General features: G+C 42.4%; 1 protein-coding gene across 1 annotated transcript in view; it reads left to right on the top strand.

Annotated features, from left to right (window-relative positions):
• Positions 1-1,709: 1,709 nt before the first annotated feature.
• The window catches only part of NEO1 (neogenin 1), a 527,807-nt gene continuing 515,872 nt past the window's right edge, over positions 1,710-13,644 (top strand). Inside the window, exon 1 of the mRNA XM_065411681.1 lies at positions 1,710-1,818. Coding sequence (XP_065267753.1) covers positions 1,710-1,818 — 109 coding nt within the window. The remainder of the gene's footprint in view (positions 1,819-13,644) is intronic.

The following is a 13,644-nucleotide window of genomic DNA, read 5'->3' as shown; positions in this document are numbered from 1 at the left end:
GGGTCGGTGGAGGTGTAGGGGGTCAGTGGGGTGTAGGATGAGCACGTGTGTGGTTGTGGGGGGTAGGGTAAGGGGGTGTGGGGTTGATGGGGGTCAGGGGGGTGTAGGATGAGGGGGTGTGGAGTCGGTGGAGTGTAGGGGGTCAGTGGGGTGTAGGATGAGGGGGTGTGGGGTCGTGGGGGGTAGGGGGTCAGTGGGGTGTAGGATGAGGGAGTGTGGAGTTGTGGGGGGTAGGGAGTCGGTGGGAGGTAGGATGAGGGGGTGTGGAGTCAGTGGGTAGGGAGTCAGAGGGGTGTGGGGTTGGTGGGGGTGTAGGGAGTTGGTGGGGGGTAGGACGAGGGTGTGTGGAGTCAGTGGGGGTAGGATGTTGGTGGGGGGTAGGATGAGGGGATGTGGGGTCGGTGGTGGGTAGGGGATTAGAGGGGTGTGTGGTCAGTGGGGGTAGGTGGTCGGTGGGGTGTAGGATGAGGGGGTGTGGGGTCAGTGGGAGGTAGGTTGAGGGGGCGTGGGATTGCCGGCGGGTAGGGGGTCAAAGTGGTGTGGGGTTGGTGGGGGTATAGGGGGTCAGAGGGGTGTAGGATGAGGGGGTGTGGGGTCGGTGGGTGGGGTGTAGGGGGTCAGAGGCGTGTAGGATGAGGGGCTGGGGTCATCAACTTGTCCATACACGGACACAAGTGTCTGTGGTATAAATAGGAGTACTTGTGGCACCTTAGAGACTAACAAATTTATTAGAGCATAAGCTTTCGTGGGCTACAGCCCACTTCTTCAGATGCTGTAGCCCACGAAAGCTTATGCTCTAATAAATGTGTTAGCCTCTAAGGTGCCACAAGTACTCCTGTTCTTTTTGCGGATACAGACTAACACGGCTGCTACTCTGAAACCTGTGGTAAAAATGTTGAGGTCCATGGTAATTTTTCAAAAAATTGAATGACTGAATGACACAACCCCCCACCCCAATGTCCATCACTAAGTACGATAATTTTGTTAAGTGTCCGTCACGCAACATGGTGTTGCCCACCCTGATGAGGGAGTGTAGGGGGTCAGAGGGAGTATAGAGGGGGAGGGGAGGGGTGTAGGATGAGGGGGTGTAGGGGGTCAGTGGGGACGAGCAGGCGCTGTTCCGGCACCAGCAGGGCCCGGTGGCCCCTCACAGCCCTGCCTGGGGCCCTGTGCCCAGCTAGGAGCGGCTCCCGCAGGAGCTCGGCGGTGCTATCCCCTCGATTGTCCCTCTCCGGGTTTCCCTGGCGTCCCCTTCGCGCCGCGTTTTCTCTCTCTCCAGGCGGAGTGTGGGATTCTTTGCGGGGGCGGGGGAAGGTGGTGCTCCGCGCGCGCCCCCGGCGGTTGGCCTTCGGAGGAGCGCGCCGCCTCCCGCTGGGAGAGAGACGGGAGAAGAGAAGTGCGTTTGGCGCATGCGCACGGGCGGCGGTGGTTGGGGGCGGAGCGCGGCGAATGCCCCTCTTGCTGTGTGCGGGAGACGTGAAGCCTGGCGCTGGGACCGGCCCGCGATGGAGTGACTCCCCTCCCCGGCCTTTCTGCACGGACGGCGCTAGCCCCGCGGAGCCCGACCAGGGCAGCCCTCTCCTCAGGCCGCCGCAGCAGCAGCGCCCGGTTAAGGGCGAGCGGACCCCGTCCGGTCGGAGAAGCCCTCGGGGGAGGGGCAGCTGCTGCTGCTGCTGGGTGCCCGGCTGCCGGGCTCGGGGCGCAGAGCGATGGCGGCGCGGGGAGCCAGGCGGCTCCTCGGCTCCCTGTGGATCGCCCTGCTCCTAGGGCAGCCGGACCCGGCCGGTGCCGCCAGGAGCAGCTCGCAGAGCCCCGCAGGTAACGAGCCGGGCGAGCCCCTGTGGCAGCGCGCGAGGGCGGTGTGGGCGGGGAGCTGGCGGGCAGAGGGGCTCCGCGCCGCGCGGAGGTTGCGCCCGGTCGCGGGGGGGCTGCAGTAGTGGCCTGGCGCGGCGCGCAGGGGCTGCCCGGGGTGACCGCTCCGCCCGCGCGCTGGAGGGAAGGGGCCGATGCGGCCGGCCGGGCAGGCGGCTCGCTGAGGGCGGGGAACGGTAGCCCCGCGGCTTTGGAGAGGTCCGGGCTGGGCTTTTACAGGCACCTTTCCCCAGCTCTGGGAAGGTCCGTTCCACTTGTGAGAGCGGGACAGTCTTGGGCACCTTACGTGCACCAGTAGAGGCTACTGCACATCTCCTTCAGTAGAGTTATCCCTGCCACTTCTCGGTACAGGGAGGGACACAGGAGGCACCTGGGTCCAGTTTTCCCCGTACGCTTCACCAAGGCCCTCCGTTTCCTGCTCTCATTGAAATCTATAGACAAACTACTATTGAAATCAGTGAGAGCAGAATCGGGCCCTAGCTGAGCTGCAAGACCAGACCTGCTTTGCTGATTTCAGCAGGGACTGCTTACCAGCCGAAAAATGACGACCTGCGGAGGGTGATCCTGTTGGTTAAAGGAGAGCCAATAAGTATTTTTTTATTTAAAAATTATCGAAAAAAGTCCCATTTTTTTTTGTCTTTGGGTGGGAAGAAATAGGGCTAGATTGTGTCACCCCTCAAAGTGACCACTAATGATCTTCTACATTGCTTGTGCCTCTTTTGCCTGTTTAACACTGGGATTGGCAGGCATACAAGACTTTAAATTAATGGTTTTGCAGCATTTCATTTTTTATAATAGTCACACTTGTCGGATTTTTACTGTTCATGATCTTAGTGTTTCCATTATGAATTCTGATTTTCAGGGGTTTAAAAATTAAATCACATCCAGTTGAAATGTGATATATGAATTAGTGTTTTCTAAATCTTACAAAGAATGTTAAATCTGTTAAATATGTTATAGAATGCTTATCAAGTCTTTAATAGTGTAAGCTGCTTAGTTTGCAAAGCTTTTGCTAAAAAAAAAAAAAAAAAAAACTTTTGTCCCTTTGTTGGCATTTGAATTCATGCTGAAAAAAATCTGGTTTCTAGTGCCAAGAAATACCTTCAACTTTTGATTGGAAATCTATTGTAGCTTTTGCATTTTGACATTTTAAAGATAGTGGTGGTGGTGAGGTTTTGTTTGAAAAAGAAATTATTGATCAGGCAGTGGAGTTTCTTCATAGAATTGACTGAATAGGCTCTGTTATTACATAGTATAGTATGGCTGTTTCAAATCACATTAGGCAGGAACTTGGCATGGGGGTTGTCAGTGTGGGTCCTGCTATAAAATATGTATGTATGGTGGCTGATATTTACATGACAGGAGAGTATTTGTCTTTACAAAATGCAAGTTTTGTAGGTTCTAACTCTGAAGTATGGCCTGTACCTTACGAAAAGGATGTTAAAAATGGGATATCGTAGAAAAAGATGTAGTGAAGTGGGAAGGGACCCACAGAGAGAGAGAGAGAGAGAGAGTACTAAAAACATGCTATATATGTTGGAACCAAAAGAAGATTCTCTGGAAGTTGGCTTGAGTCTGTGGCCTGGAGCCAATTAGGTGATTTTTTTTTTTTTTTAAATGACCTAGGGGAAAAAAAAGTACTATATTTTTGTCTTTGGACGGGAAGAAATAGGGCTAGAATTGTGTCACCAATCTGAAAATGACCAATTAGCGGTGATCTACAAAGATTGCTCATGCCACTTTTACCTCTTAGCACTGGGCTTGGATGGCATATAAGATTTTAAACTTCAGATTGTTTTTGCAGTTATTGCATGTCTTGGAATGATATTAGACAACTGCACTTGGAAAACAAATATTTTGTTCCTCTAGTACAGGGGTCAGCAACCTTTCAGAAGTGGTGTGCCGAGTCTTCATTTATTCACTCTAATTTAAGGTTTTGAGTGCCAGTAATACATTTTAACATTTTTAGAAGGTCTCTTTTTATAAGTCTATAATATATAACTAAACTATTGTTGTATGTAAAGTAAATAAGGTTTTAAAAATGTTTAAGAAGCTTCATTTAAAATTAAATTAAAATGCAGAGCCCCCCAGACTGGTGGCCAGGACCCAGGCAGTGTGAGTGCCACTGGAAAATCAGCTCGCGTGCCATAGGTTGCCTACCTCTGCTCTAGTATATAAAATATAATGTACTTGCTGGGTGCTGCAGGTGCCATTTAAAAAAAAAAAAGGAAAAAAAGAGAGAACACTGCTTGAGTGACTTAAAGCAGCAGAGCCCCAAGAGTGAATTCAACCATATGGTTACTGTAGGGTCATACATTCCTAATACATACTATAACTATTAAAATTGACCAGTTTATTCTTTGCATTCTTGCACTATGTAATTCCCATTAATGTTAACAGGAGCCATAGTGGCTAGAGGGACAAGAAGCCCATGCCCTTTGATTGGTTTTTTTATACTTTTACAAAGTTAACTGTTAAATTATTAATTTACCCTTCCTTTACTGTTGGTAAGAGTATTACCAGGCTTAATGTCCCAAGTCACCATTTATGATATAATTCCTCTTGTCTTAACTATTTATGGAATGATTATTAAATTCCCCAAATATGTTGTTTGATTTAGGTCAAATATATCTAGTTCTCTGACCCAAAGAGGTTAGACATGAAATGGCAAGGGAAGAAAAAAACAGAAACAGATAGGGGTGGGGAGGTCAAGGTTTATTTACAGTTATAAGATCATGAGTGTGCTTGGGTGATTTTGTGCAAATCTTTTATTGTTTCATTAAGAATTTTTGTATATATTTAACTTGCAAAATAATTATAAATACAGGACACTAAAGGAATTACTGATGTCATAGAGATTAAGGCCAGAAGGGACCACCAGATCATCTAGTGAAACCTTTTGTATATCACAGGCCACCAACACCACCTGCATAATAAATCTAATACTTGTCATACATGTATATTGACTATTCAGCATATAATTTGACATGTAAGTGACTTGATTGAAAATAACTCCTCCTAAGCTATGCATGATATATTGTTTTGGCATTTGCGTAAGTGCCCATGAATAGAGTGCAGTGAAAGGCCATCTTGATGTTTTTTCTTTGTGAATAAAGAATGACTTGCAATAGTCTCTCTATCTGGACTTTATGCAACAGGAATACAGCATAGTTTGTAGCAGCTGGTTGGTTTGGTTTAGTCTTCTGTACTATAAGTTTTTCTAACTTTTCAGCCATAGTTGTTAAAAGAGCAAAGTGAATGGACTCAGTTACAAGGGTATTATGTAGAATCTTTCTAGATAGTGCTTTATGTAAAGTTTGTTGTTATCTCGAGGGGAAGGCAGTACATTGCTACTTAGCTAAGTTGTAAGTGGGTGGTTTTTCTTTCAGTCTCACTTTTGCTGTGATATTACCTTGTTACTTCACATTTTAGCGTTCTTAAATTTATTTTTTTTAGTTGTAGGTCCTGTTTCAATTAAATGGTTGTTGACTGATGATGAAATTATTATAGTAAACTAATGTATGAATTTACACAGATTTGATCAGTTTATACATATACCTATGTGTAGTATGCATTTGTCACAAACAGGAAGTGTGTGGAAAATATTGTCATTTTCATTTTAAATTAGATTTCTTGGCTTAGTTGTGTTCCTCTTTTCTCTCTATATAAATAATATAGTACACACTTGGTTATTCTTGGCTATAAAGTATCCTGGTGGTTTGCAAGAGATCAGACTTTTGTCACTGTTCTATTCTAGGAGTGATTATTGCCAGGGCAGTGTAATATAGGGAAGTGGGGGAGAGATGCCACATTTTTGTTTGAAGGCTTTATAAATGTTGAGTCTTTGAAAGTTGTTTAGAGGCTTGCATTGTTAGTTCTGGTGGAGCTGAGTTCATGTCTTGAGTGTAGGTGAGGAGGACAAAGGTGCATGATAAATATGACTTCTGTGGATATCATCACATATATATTATGTATCTTAATGAGAAACCATTAATTTATTTACTTTGAAAGAGAAGATAAAATTATGCAAGCATCCTCAGAGAAATCTAAACACAGCTCAGGTGTCTTGTTCTTCTTTTTTTTTTTTTTTTTTAATATTCAGCTAGCTCAATTTTTTGTGGCTTTCTATCTGCATGAGATTTTCAAAAAATATTTAATGCATGCTTTTCTCTTAGTCAGCAATAGGAAGCAATGAGGGTGCATGGAAATGGAGCAAGATGGGTGTTTTCAAGAAAATTACATAAAGAACAATACTAACGTTCTTTTGGCAAATATATTTCTCATTTATGTAACAATACATAATTTCCAAATTGCAGCGTATAGATCACTTTGGGACAGAAAACAGGTGTTGCAGTAATTTTAGCCTTTTAGAAATCTTCAACTTCATGAAGTATATGCCATCACAGATATGATCTTTTTTTCCTAAAAATGCATAAGGATTTGTTTTCATTGTCACACTTTGTAATGCATGTGTGAGAGGGGAAAGAGTAATGAAATTGTTGCCATTATCTAATATTTATATTAGTTTTTTTGTGAGGAATCTGGGTTCTGGCTTAGAGAGAGAGGTTAATGAAATGAAAGTAGGCTTGATTCTGCTTCCACTGAAATTAATAGCCAACCTTCTCTTGATTTCAATGGCTGCAAGATTAGAACTCAACTGGCTGCAAGATCAAGATCACTATTTCTCACGTGTCTAATTAAAAGATTTTTTTTTTATAGCTAACATTGCTTTCTTTTCACAATCTCCCATCATTGCAGTACCAGTGTTCCTTTGATTTGTTATCCATTTTCTCTAGACATTCATCTACTCTGCTAAATATTGGTTACCTAGCTCCTTAATGGCTTCACTTGTAAATGATAACAAATATTTTCTTGCATATTCTTTCATAGTTGCCCTAATGTTACCCTCCCCCCCCCCCCAGCAAGCCCTAATGAGACTGACTGATATATATGGAGAAAAGGCACAAATCAATGATGTACTCTAGTAAAATGCAATAGTAGGCTTTTCTTTTGGTAGTGATGTATAGGAGAAATCCCAAAACTTGTTTAGTAGTGGTGTAATACCCAGATTGGTTTGTATGTCTATTTCTTAACTACAACAGACATTTAATGTGGTGCATGGTAATATGATAGTAATAAATCTAGTAGTTAAACGTGACATGTTAAAAGTAGGCTACGACATGCCCAAAGTATGATAGAAAATACTGTCACTAAATATCAAACTGGTTGTTCTTACAATACAAATTTTAGAGATTAAATTTAAAAGTAGTAGCCTGTGTTCACTAAATTTAAAATAACCTATCTGTGTATTTGGGTTGTGAATGGGGAAATATACTGCCTGTCCATATCTTTTATCATACTGAAATAGATTGATAAATGATATCATCTCACCCACCTAGTGTCTCTTAAAAATACCAGGTAAAAGAGCCAAAAGAATTCTTAAATCCATAGAATAAATATTACAGTGATATGAGAGAATTTGAGAAATCAACCATACTACTGGTTGTCTATTGATTGCTAGTGCTCCAATTAAGTCACTAAACTGCCTACTGGGGGGGAGAGATAGCTCAGTGGTTTGAGCATTGGCCTGCTAAACCCAAGGTTGTGAGTTCAATCCTTGAGGGGGCTGTTTAGGGATCTGGGGCAAAAATCTGTTTGGGGATTAGTCCTCCTTTGAGCAGGGGGTTGGACTAGATGACCTCCTGAGGTCCCTTCCAACCCTGATATTCTATGAAGATGGTAACCTGAGTAATTCCATGTAGTTTATGCACATACACACACTTTTTTTTATAGTTGCATTATAGGGTTCTTAACACCTCCCCTCCCCCCCCCCACTGGTATTATTTGAGGAACTAAATATTAGTTGGAAAAATGAGATTTAGATGTAGCAATATCTAATAAATAACTAATTTATTAGGTGCTTTCATTTTTAAAATGTTCAGTATTTTAAATGCTAAATATATACTATTAAGAGAATACCTTTAACTCTTAATTTTGCAAAGTGAACAATATGATTAACTGATGGATGCAAAAACTTTACATTCAATTGATAAAATAATTTTAGAGATTAAAATAGAAAAACTATCGATTAAATGGGATGAAGGAATAAACAGACCTGCATTGTTGATGGTGACTCTTCAGGATTTGAGAGGGGGGAAGGTTTCTGATGTTTCTCCAGGGTCTGGCTAACACAAAATAGGCTCAGGGTAACCCATTTTGCGTACTGTAGTATTCTGTAGAATTCAATGCATTTTTGTTTATGTATGCTTGTTTTTCTGTTACTCATACACATTTAACCATATACATCTACTATGAATAATATAAAGTGAATACAGTACTTTGATAGTTAAAGGTTATTGTTGTGTTTTTACCATTCTCATGTGCATCAGAGAGTGTAATGATGAAATGGCCTTAAAAGAATGATAGAAGCAGTTAGTGCTCTTTGAACATTTTACCAGAGTATTATAAGTGCCCTTTAAGAAAGTGTGTTACTGCAGTGCCATGATACTCTTAAATTCAAAGCGCCCTGCTGAAGAACAGATACCCAAATGTCCGTTAGAAATTCAATGGGTAGAAATTAACATTACATTCCCTGTCTCCAAACATTAGCAATTTACACTGAATTCTTGCATGAAGGTACTTAAGCCCCTGGAGAACTATATTTGGTAATTCCAGCTACTATAAAATCCATGGATTATACATAGAATACTGTGAATATACTAAGTGTCTGTTTTTTAATGTAAATTGTTTTTAATGATTTCCTCATAAAAATCCAATTGGAAAATTAAATCACCATTGTTTCTAATACACATTTACACGCTGCTGAGAATTTCTTTTGTGATATAAAAGTGCTTTACTGAATGGTTGCAAGTTGTGAAGCTGAGTGACACTTGGACTCATATCAAATTATTCCTGAGGGCATTCTGCGTGAAAAAAATTAAAATTCTGTGAAATTCTGCAAAGTTTATATGTCAAATAAATGTGGAGGCTCCAGCATGGCATTGGGGAGCACAGGCCACTGGCTGCACAGAGGTGGGAGATCACTGTGCAGCCCTCCCCCCCACCGCTGCCGCCAACCCTGCCACAGCTCAAGGACCGGGCCTGCCCCTCCATGTGGGCAGGCAGGCTCAGCAAGGCAGGATCCAAGTGTGGAGGGGCTGGGGGGGAGGGATCCAGGTGTGGGTTGAGAGGGTTTTGTGTGGGGCAGTCTGGGTGTGGGCAGCTCAGTGGGGACCCAGATGCAGGGGGGATCTGGATGCATTGGGGCTTGTTGTGGATTTCTGGTTGCAACGATAATGGGACTCTGCAGGGGGGGTCCAGGTGAAGGTGGTTGGGGCTCAGCCGGGGGTGGGGGGAGAAGTCTGTGTGTGGGGGGGATAGACCTCGGCAAGGGAGTCTGGGTATGCAGGGCTCAGTGGGGGGTGCAGATGCTGGGGCAGTGGGGCTCAGTGGGGTGGGGATCCAGGTGCAGCTAGTTGGGGTTCAGTGGAGTGGGGATCTGGGTGTGGGTGGCTTGAGGTGGTGCAGGGGGAGAGGGACTCATTGGGGGGTTCTGAGTGTGTGTGTGTGTGTGTGTGGTGAGGCTCGGCGGGAGGGTCTGTGTATGAGGAAGTCTGGATGCATGGGGGGTTGAGCTGATGGGGGAGCAGCTCCCTGTACAGGGTTCCCTCCCCCTGCAGCTGAGCAGCAATGGGTGCAGGAAAGAGGAGGGGAGGGGGAGTTTGCAGTGCTTTCTGCAGCCGGGGGAGAAATCTGGGGGTTGGTCTGACCTGGCCCTGGATGCTGTGCAGGGGAAGAGGAAGTCCAGTCCAGCCAGGACTAGCATCTGAGCCCAGTGTGCAGGGTAGGAGCCACCAGCCTAGTCTTTCCCCAGTCCCACCTCCTGCCCTGCAGTGATTTACCTCTCTGCTGGGTGCCCTGGGCACCTGAAACATACTGCTGGGGAGGGTTGCATGACCGCTCTTGTGGCTTCCCTTTGCTTCCCTGTCAGAAAGTCATTTTTCTGTGGGGAAGCAAAGAAATCTGCGGGGGACATAATCCTGTGCATGCTTCCCCCACGAGTAAACAAATTCCTTTTTCATATAATATTCTCCAATGCTATTTTATTTTTTATAAATAATTTTATAAGTTGTTTGGTTGGTGAGTATTCTTAGCATTGTTTAAGACCATTGCGGTGTTGCAATGTTCTGGCAGGACGAAATCAGACTCATTAGAAATCCACACTATTTGGAGAACAGTATGAGACAAGACTTTTTAGGAAGATAACAGTGCCTCAAATTGGGGGTGAATCCTGGGTGCCGTGGTTACAGTGGAGATAACTTGTAATACGGACTTTAGAAGTGAACATGTTACATTTTTATAGTTACTGCTAATAGAAGTTGCATACTTATTGCTGAGGGTTTTTTTTGAGATGCTTATTAATACCTGATAAAATTCACTTGTCAGATCAGTTGCTCTACACAATAGTTACTTCAAGGGCAGGGAAAATATGTGCAAAAGGTATCACCAAATAGGCATGGTGTCAATGTGAGAGCCTAAAGATTATCATTTATCACAATATAGTAAATCCATTCTGCTCAATGAAATGTGATACGTTGTAATATTTGGAAAGTTAATTCATCTGTTTTTTATTTTCTGTGTGTGTGTGTGTGTGTGTGTGTGTGTGTGTGTGGGAATCATAGAAGCTGTCACTGACATCACAAATTCCTCCATTTCTTTATAAACTGAAGGGGGAAAAAAAAGGAATCTGAATGGAAAAATAAATGAGTGGCCATTCTTGTTGGATTTATTAAACCTTTTTTAAGGCCAACTTCTAGGCTTGCTCCTTGGCTTAAGATTGTTTCCACAGTTTGACTATGCTGCTGACTAGTTCATTGATTCTCTTCCTGCAAATCTTTTCTTTGTTTGTCCTAGAAAGATAATTGAAATGTGATCTACAAGCTGTTATATAAATATTTTGTGCTTTTTTGGTGTGTCTTTCTCTCTCTCTCTCTCATGTGCACATCTATTTAAGACACAGTACATTTCTTTTGTAAGTACAATTTATGAATGTGCACCAATTTTTCACCAATACTTACAATCAATTTACTGTTCATGACTCATGACCAATCTTATTAGTCTTTCTGCTGTAACTTATGTTTTCCCATTTTATCTCTTAAAGATAAATGTAGTTTTTTTTTTTTTAAACTCTTCGAGTGTTCTTAAAATGTCCAGCCACTAAATTGATATACTCCAGCAGTTTTGGTACACCAGTCTGGAACACGTTGGCATTTTACACGCAACAGCACCAGGAATTCTGTCCAAAGTTTTAATGCTGAGGACTCTGTATTCCAACCTCTCTCCTATTCTCTGATTCTTTTTTAGTTTCTACAGTGAATTTCAGAATCCATACTTCTCCTTTGTGACCAAAATGGTTACAAAATATATTTATTCACAGTGTCAGAAGTGGCGCAAGGATATGTCTTCTAGAATTTCTAAACCTATGGCTACTGTGTCAAAGCTTTTAGATCCCTCAGACTCTGAACCATCAAAAAAGTGGTTTTCAGACACCTGCTATACTCGGATCTTCAACTGCTGTTAGTTGTGAAGAAACTATCTTGATAATGCAGAAGTGTGTGATGGAAGAGGTAGAAAAACCTTGTTTTTTCTGATTACTTGGTTACAGATGTTAAGGTTTCTTCTATCTTTCCTATCTGACTTTTCTTCTTTTGTAGGGCTTGTCTGCACTGAACTGAAAGTCATGTTTTTGCATTATGAGCAGATGAACAGGGCTTTGGAGCAGAACCCGGAGCTGGAGCGCGGAGCAGCTCCGGAGCAGTGGAGCTGCAGGTTTATGCCTGGAGCTGGAGCGGAGCCGGAGCACAGCTCCAAAGCCCTGGATGAATAAAAGTATACAAAAGGCAGATCAGGCACTATTTTTGTATATGTCTATCATGTTCTCTCTCTTTCATCTTCTCTCTAGGTGACCAGTCCTAGTCTTTTTAATCTCAATTCATACAATGTTTTATGCCCCAATCATTTTCATTGTCTGTCTTTTTTAGCTACATTCTACATGTTTACCAGAACTGAACATAGTAGTGGGAGTAAGGATATATCATTGATTTTATGATGGCTTTGTAATAGTTCCTGTGCGCTCCATCCAATTTCTCTATGCCTCCTAATGTTGTTTACTTTTTTGACCACAACTGCACATTGAGAAGAGGTCTTCGTTGAGCTATCCATAGTGACGCTCAGGTCTTTCTCCTGAGTTAGTAAGATAATTTAGAACCCAGTAAAATATGGGTAGTGTGGTTCTCCCCCCCCCCCCCCCTTCAGTGTGCATTACTTTGCATGTATCAACAGTGAATTTTCATCTATCATATTGCCTATGTTGCCCATTCAGGTAGGTTGGTTAGGTCCTTCTGTCCCTCAATGTCCTCCAGTCTTTGCTAACCTAAATAATTTTGTCAAGTATCAGAGGGGTAGCCATGTTAGTTTGGATCTGTAAAAATCAACAGAGAGTCCTGTGGCACCTTACAGACTAACAGATGTATTGGAGCATAAGCTTTTGTGGGTGAATACCCACTTCATCAGACACATGATATTGCTACCTCAGTGCTCATCCCCCTTTTGAATTAATTAATAAATAAATGGCACTTGGCCCAGTTTGGAACCTTGTGGCACTACACATAACTTTGTGGCAAGATAAAAATTGACTACTTATTCCTACTGTTTTTTCTCAGTTTCTGATCCAGGACAGTACTTTGCCTGTTCACCATGACTACTTAATTTCTTTAGTAGCCTCTTGTTCAGGAATTTTGTCAAAGGCTTCTTGTAAGTCCAGATAAATTGTCAGTTGGTTCTCCGTTAACCACTACTTTACTGACCCATTGAAAAAACTAGAGTTAAGAGTTAACTTTGTAGTAGTGGAGTTAGACGCTATCATTGATGTTCTACAATATTTTTAATTATAATTTCATCCAGTTGACCCAGTACAGAAGTATGTCTTGTTGATTTGTAACTCCCTGTATCTTCCCCGATGCCTTTTTTAGTATAGGTACAACATTTGCTGTTCTCCCAGTCCTCTGGTATAATAGCTTATTGCATATTTTTTGAGAGCAGCCCAGCCATTTCATTCTTAAATTCAATTGGAACTCTTGGGTGTATCCTCTCTGGATCAGATGACTTATTTATTTTTAATATATCAGTTTGTTTCTGCAGCCCTTCTTTTGATACGGCAATTTCCAGTGGCACCTGCTTATTACCAGAAAAGACTAAGTCTGAGTAGGTGTCCCCCTCACATCCTCTGTGGTGAAGACTGATATAAAGAAATCACTTAGCTTCTCAGCAATTTTCTTATCTACCTTTAATTTCTTTTCTCTTTCTGCTTATGATATATTTCAAGAGTTTTTTGTTTGTTCTTTATTTGCTCTTTTGATTTGCTCTTCAGATTCCTTCTTAGCCCTCCCAATTTCCTTTTTATATAATGCTGCTGTAATTTATGGTTCTTTTTATTGGTTTCACTGGGGTTGGATTTCCATTTCCGGAAGGATATCTGCTTGGCTTGAATAACCTCTTGAACCATGCTATTTAGTCGCACTAGTTTACTTTTTGCTTTTTTTTAATTAAAAATATGCATGACTTTTAAAATTATAGTTTTCTTAAATAGCATCTATACCTAATTTTAAGATTTTAATTGCTTTGTTTTTACTTTGGAGCTTTTTTGGCTTCTTTAAGCCATATCATGTTTTGATATTTGACCAGTATGTATGTCGATAGTTGAATTTTCCCATT

This window comes from Emys orbicularis, chromosome 10 (genome assembly GCF_028017835.1).
Source record: "Emys orbicularis isolate rEmyOrb1 chromosome 10, rEmyOrb1.hap1, whole genome shotgun sequence".
NCBI classification, from domain to species: domain Eukaryota; kingdom Metazoa; phylum Chordata; order Testudines; family Emydidae; genus Emys; species Emys orbicularis.
The sequence above is the reverse complement of the archived record's forward strand: the minus strand, read 5'-3'. Positions and strand labels throughout refer to the sequence as shown.